At 40.3% G+C, this 6,000-nt stretch overlaps 1 protein-coding gene across 5 annotated transcripts in view; it reads left to right on the top strand.

Moving 5' to 3' along the window:
* Nucleotides 1-6,000, top strand: part of tiam2 (T-cell lymphoma invasion and metastasis 2) — a 137,696-nt gene that overhangs the window by 129,173 nt on the left and 2,523 nt on the right. For all 5 annotated transcript variants that reach the window (XM_015396600.1, XM_015396585.1, XM_015396615.1 and 2 more), the window contains exons 20-26: nucleotides 848-1,027; nucleotides 1,168-1,286; nucleotides 1,452-1,560; nucleotides 1,824-1,882; nucleotides 1,973-2,075; nucleotides 2,270-2,363; nucleotides 5,804-5,958. In XM_015396600.1, coding sequence (XP_015252086.1) covers nucleotides 848-1,027; nucleotides 1,168-1,286; nucleotides 1,452-1,560; nucleotides 1,824-1,882; nucleotides 1,973-2,075; nucleotides 2,270-2,363; nucleotides 5,804-5,958 — 819 coding nt within the window. The remainder of the gene's footprint in view (nucleotides 1-847; nucleotides 1,028-1,167; nucleotides 1,287-1,451; nucleotides 1,561-1,823; nucleotides 1,883-1,972; nucleotides 2,076-2,269; nucleotides 2,364-5,803; nucleotides 5,959-6,000) is intronic.

Genomic DNA, 6,000 nt, shown 5'->3' with positions numbered 1-6,000 from the left:
CCTGCAGGGAATTGTGTTGCTTTGAGAGTGAAACAAACTGAGTGAAAACTTTTATAGTGAGTAAATACGATAAATTAATATATAATTGAAGAGAGATAAAAATTTTCCGACAACAACGTGTTTCTAGCAACTCAACATTTCTGCATTGAAATGCTTTTTCTGGTTGCTTTAAACAGGGTTGCCGCGGGTCATTAAAAATCATTAAAAGTCAATAAAGTATTATTTTTTAAATTAAGGCCTTAATTGGCATTTAAAATAATTAAAAGTGATTATCCTGGCATTAAAATTGCTTTATAAAAAAAAAAAAAAAAACATTTATATAAACAATTTCGTCAGATGTATCAGATCTAACTGGTTCCGTGTGTTTGCGCGGTACTGCCTCTGGTTGAACGTAAAGCCGTATGTTCGGAAAAGAAGCTGGGGGCAGAGAAAAGGCTATATAATGGGAAAATGCAAATTTCAACAAAAGTGGGTGGAAAACAAAGAGGATTTTGACGTGTTTTTATATATATGTATATATATATTATATATGTACATATATATATGTGTGTGTGTGTGTGTGTGTGTGTGTGTGTGTGTGTGTGTGTGTGTGTATATATATGTGTGTATATACACACATATATATAGACACACACATAGGAGAGTCATGGGTACTTGTTAAAGGCATTAAAGAACATAAATTAGAGTTGCTCATTCCTGTAAAAGCCCTGTTACGGTTTTATTTTTATGGCTTCTGAAGGATATAATTATTGAAACTTATGGTAATAATGCTTGAAAATCTAAATGTTCAAAACAAGCAAGACTGATTTATTTCATTTCATGTATGTTTTTCTGTTTTCCCCTAAAGCAAAGACTGATCAGGCTTTTAAAGAATTCCTTGAAGCAAGGAACCCCACCAAGCAGCACTCGTCCACCCTGGAGTCCTACTTAATTAAACCAGTGCAGAGGGTGCTTAAGTACCCCCTGCTGCTCCGAGAGCTGGTCTCCCTTACTGATGCCGACAGTGAGGAGCACTACCACCTCACTGGTAGGAAAGCTTTAAAAAAAAACTGCCAACGTTTACACTTTGCATGACTTAAAGCTAATGTAGGTCATTATCAAGTAGTAGAATCTTATGCAAACACTGCATGAGCAAGTAAAACCTTCATTTGATGTGTGTCCTTGCAGAGGCCCTGAAGGCCATGGAGAAGGTGGCTAGTCACATCAACGAGATGCAGAAGATCTATGAGGAGTTCGGCTTAGTGTTTGACCATTTGGTTGCGGAGCAGACGAGCCACGATAAGGAGGTGGATCTGTTTTTCCTATGACATTCCTAGCCTTTATGTCCCAGAGTATCAAATCTCTGCTGAATATAAAGATGTTTCTGCATCTTTTAGCTTAGCCAATGTTTTATTTGTACACGTCTCCACAAAAACATGCTTATTCTCCATCATCGTTTATGTCCCGGTCAGGTCACAGAGATTTCCATGGGCGAGTTTCTCATGCATTCCTCGGTGGACTGGCTCAACCCTCATCCGTCTCTCGGCCGCATGAGAAAAGATCCCCTAATTACTGTATTTGGTGAGTCTCGCAGCACGTCATTCTAGGACGTTTTCAATATTAAAATAAACGTAGAGCAAGATGATTTGGTTTGCCTGGGATGTGTGAGGTGTGTGTGTGTCAGGAGGCATCCTTTGAATTTAAACATCCATAGCTGTAATGCTACAATGCTGATGTGTGCTTTAAGGCTTCAAACTGGCAGCTGAAATGCTTCTCTATGCTCCCAGGAGGATTTTGCAGTCAAAACTTAAGATGCTGATATGTTTTTTTTTATTTTCCACCAGTTTTCAAGAAAGCAGTGATATTGGTCTACAGGGAAAACTTCAAGCTGAAGAAGAAAATGGTAAGAATAGCATCTGTTATACTTTCCCATGATGCAAATAGTTAAAAAGGATCTTTTTTAGTCTAACATTCTCCGTCTGCTCCATCACAGACGAATCCTCGTTCTTCGCTCTGTCACGGAGATTCAGACCCGTTTAAGTTCCGGTGGCTCATCCCGCTCTCTGCGCTGCAGGTCAGGCTGGGAAACGCCGCAGGTACGCCGCCATGTTATGCCCCTTCACACATTACACCTGTTTACTTCCTTCCGTTCCATCCTGTTTTGGCCATTTCAGTTCGACTCCCTCTCTTCTTATCCTCTTGTGGAAACATGTTTGAACTATTTCATTAAAAGCATCGCCTCTGCTTTTTCTCTCTCTCTCTCTTTCTATTTTTTTTTTTCTTTTTCTAGGAACAGGCACAGAAAGCAGCTGCATTTGGGAGCTGATTCACTCCAGGTCTGAAGTGGAAGGCAGACCAGAAATGGTTTTCCAACTTCGTAGCAGGTCAGAGATTTGCTCTTTAGGTGGTTAATGCTCATGAATTCGGTTTGGTTCCTCTATTAAAACTAAAGGATGCTTAGCTGAAGGGCTCTTCAATGGCTAACAGAAAGGGACACAATTATACATGAGAGGAAAATCATGTTTATTCTATTTATATTTTATAAGTAAAATGTTTCTCACCTGGTATGCATATTAAAACCCCTTTACTGGGGAGTGTTGCCCTAGTGGTTAGAGCAGTGCGCTTGTGCTCTGAGAAGGTTGCAAGTACTCTTTGTGATTCCCCACAGCCTCCATTCTAGGTCTGAGCAAGACCCTTAATCCCAAACTGCTCCCCAGGCGCCGCACAATGGCAGCCCACTGCTCCCGAAGGGGGTTGGGTTAAATGCAGAGGTAAATTTCTCCAATGTGAGATCAGTAAAGTTCAGTTATTATTGTTATTATTTGACACACCAGAGGAAATAGGGTTGAAGTTCATATTCCAGCAGAATTCCTTTCTGTACTTTGATTTTATTAATCAGATAAAATCCTCAACATTAGATGGAAGTGTTGTGATGAGGTGAAATGTGGAAAGTTTGACAGGTGTGACTACATCTGCAGTGGGATAAATATTCACCATGTGCAAGAATTTGAAAGTAGAGGTTAAACCATTTTTTCCCCCCAGCGTTTTATCATCATTACACTGTCACTGTCTGTATAAAAGTATAGAACAACGAAATTTACGCTCTGCATTTTAACCTATCCCCTTGGGGAGCAGTGGGCTGCCATTGTGCGGCACCCGGGGGGCAGTGTGGGATTAAGGGTCTTTGCTCAATTACCCAGAGTGGCAGTCTGTGGGAACGGGGCTTGAACTCAGAACCTCAGGATTCCAAGCTCTATGCTCTAACTACTAGGTTAACCACAGCCATATTTTTCTAAATATTCAGGGAATCAAATATTTGTGTCTGAGCCCTCAGAGCTACAGGTGCCTCGATATGTTAGCAGGCTTGTAAATTCCTGAATTGAAAGGTCAAACTTTGCATGTTATCAGTCGGGAATTGTGACTCAGCCTTCAGGACAGAGCGAATAAAGCTGCTGCTGCTCCGTAGTGTTGAGGTGGTTTGGGTCAAATGAGGGCATCAGAAAACTGACTTAAAAAGAAAATTGGTAAATAAATTTTTTTTTTCTTTTATTTGAAGATGCTGCAGAAATCCTGTAATGCATTTATTTCCACAAAACTAATCTTTCATGAGAAGATGAAGGCTAAAGAAGGAAGTAATGCACCAAACAGTAGTCAGCGAGGAAGGATCCAGGGGTGTTTGGCTAGTTTTTAAAGAGTAAAGTCAATTTTCAGGTTTTATATTTCCATTATGGTTAATATAGGTGAGCAGATAAAGGCTCTGCAAATGTATATGTATCTGTCTAATATCTTTGTTGTTTTAACTTAGAAAAAATTAAAAACCTTATTCTGAAGGTATGGCTGCTTTTATTTTTGTTGTGATGGCGGGCCTCATTTAATTACATGTAAAGAATGCAAAACTAATATGAAAACTTTGCACAAACTCATTTAAAACGATTTTATTTCTACGTTTAAAGTCAGTTTTTTAGAATGAAACATTTAAAATGGCGGAAAACACAGACTGAGTTCTTCACTGATGTCCAAATCCAGGAAACGAGTCTATACAAAAATTAATATATATTTTTTTATGTCATGTGGCAAAAAATAAATAAATAAAAGTCTCAGTAATGGATGGAAATCTGTGTCAATAATAGCTCAAAGTTCTGGGCTGAAGCTTAAAAAAGTAAAAATGAAAGCAAAAAAATAAATAGTATTTAATGAATACTTGGTATGCACATATATAACAAGTGGAATAATATATAATGCATTGTAGAAGTCTGTAACCTGGTTTGTCCTGCAGAGGCGTTTATATTAGAAGACTGTCTGCTCTGTGTGAGCAGTCCTAACGTCTGGTGACTGATGGCGCTGACCATGCTAGTAATTCCCATTACAAGCTGTGAAATTGAAATCCGTCTTAATGAATCTAATCTACTTTTCCACACCACGAAAAGCCGCACATGTCCTCATCTTTTATATTCTGCTTAAGAAATAAAGGGAACACTTTAATAACCATCCTAGATCTGAATGACCAAAATATTCTTTTTGAAAACTTTATTCTGTACAAAGTTGAATGTGCTGCACAAAAATCATCAATGGAAACGAAATCAATTAACCAACGGAGGCCTGGATTTGGAGTTGATTTGAAATTGGAAAAACACTACAGGCTGATCCAGCTTTGATATAATGTCCTTAGAACTGGTCAAAATGATGCTCGGTATTGTGTGTGGCGTCCAAGTGCCTGTATGACCTCCCTACGATGCTTGGGCATACATTAAGAGGAACCCAGGGCCAACCGCACCAGCATATGGTCTCATGAGGGTTCTGAGGATCTCATCTCAGTACGTAATTGCAGTGATGCTACCTCTGGTGAGCACATTGAGGGCTGCACAGGCCTACAACAAAATGCCAGTCCACTGGGCGTGCTTTGGTGACGCAGTGGTTAGCATGCACGACCCATGTATGGAGGCCTTTGCCACATGTCTCTCCCCGTCACTCATACCCCCTTTACTGTCAGCCTACTGTCCAGAAAAACGAGCCACTAGTGCCGTAAAAAAGGTGTTGCAACAATGTCAGCAGATTGCTGCCTGCATTTAAAAAAACATTTACAACATTGTCAAATTTAAAATTCGCCAAATTTGGCAAAGTACAGTCCTATCTTGGATGTCAGACCCTCATACAATCCTCATGGAGTCAGTTTCTAACCTGTGCAGACACATGCTGGAGGTCAGTGTGCTCCTCCTGTTCCTCCTTGTACGAAGGTGGGGGTAGCTGTACTGCTGCTTGGTTGTTGCCCTCCGAAGGCTTCCTTCACTACTCTTGGTGCACTGGCCTGTCTCCTGGTAGCGTTCGCAGCCTCTGGACACTACGCTGACAGAAACAGCAAACCTTCTTCCCATGGCTCACATTGGTGTACGATCCTGGATGAAGTGCCCTATCAGAGCCACTTGTGTGGGTTTTAAAGTCCGTCTCATGCTATCATGAGTGTTGAAGCACCACCAAGATTCAAAAGTGACCAAAACATCAGCCAGAGAGCATGGGTTCTAAGGAGCGGTCTGTGGTCCCCACCTGCAGAATCGTTTATTACAGGCGCCTTGCTAATTGCCAATCATTTCCACCTGTTGTCTATTCTATTTGCACAACAGCATGAACAATTGATTCTCAATCAGTGTTGCTTCCTAAGCAGAAATTTTGATTTCTCAGAAGTTTGATTTAATTGAAGTTATATTGTGTTTTTTTTTTATGTGGTCTCTTTATTTTTTTTTTTTAGCAGTATGTATATTGTTTCTGAAATCTTTTTTTTTTTTTTTTTTTACGCTGACTGAGTCCCTTTCTTCTCTTCTCTCCTTAGTGTGCCTGAGAACAAGGTCAACATCATCAAGGTCATCCGCTCCCTCCTGAGGGAGAACGTTAGGAGGAACATGAGGGGCGAGGGAACGTTGGAGAGGAACTGCAAGGAGCGTCTGGTTCCTCTGCGTAAAATGCTGCCTTCCTCTGCCAAACTAGGTGAGCATATAGACTTTGTGTACAACAGAATTTTCTTCAATG

Source organism: Cyprinodon variegatus, unplaced genomic scaffold (assembly GCF_000732505.1).
Source record: "Cyprinodon variegatus isolate N-32 unplaced genomic scaffold, C_variegatus-1.0 Scaffold27, whole genome shotgun sequence".
NCBI classification, from domain to species: domain Eukaryota; kingdom Metazoa; phylum Chordata; class Actinopteri; order Cyprinodontiformes; family Cyprinodontidae; genus Cyprinodon; species Cyprinodon variegatus.
This window is presented reverse-complemented; position numbering and strand designations above follow the sequence as displayed.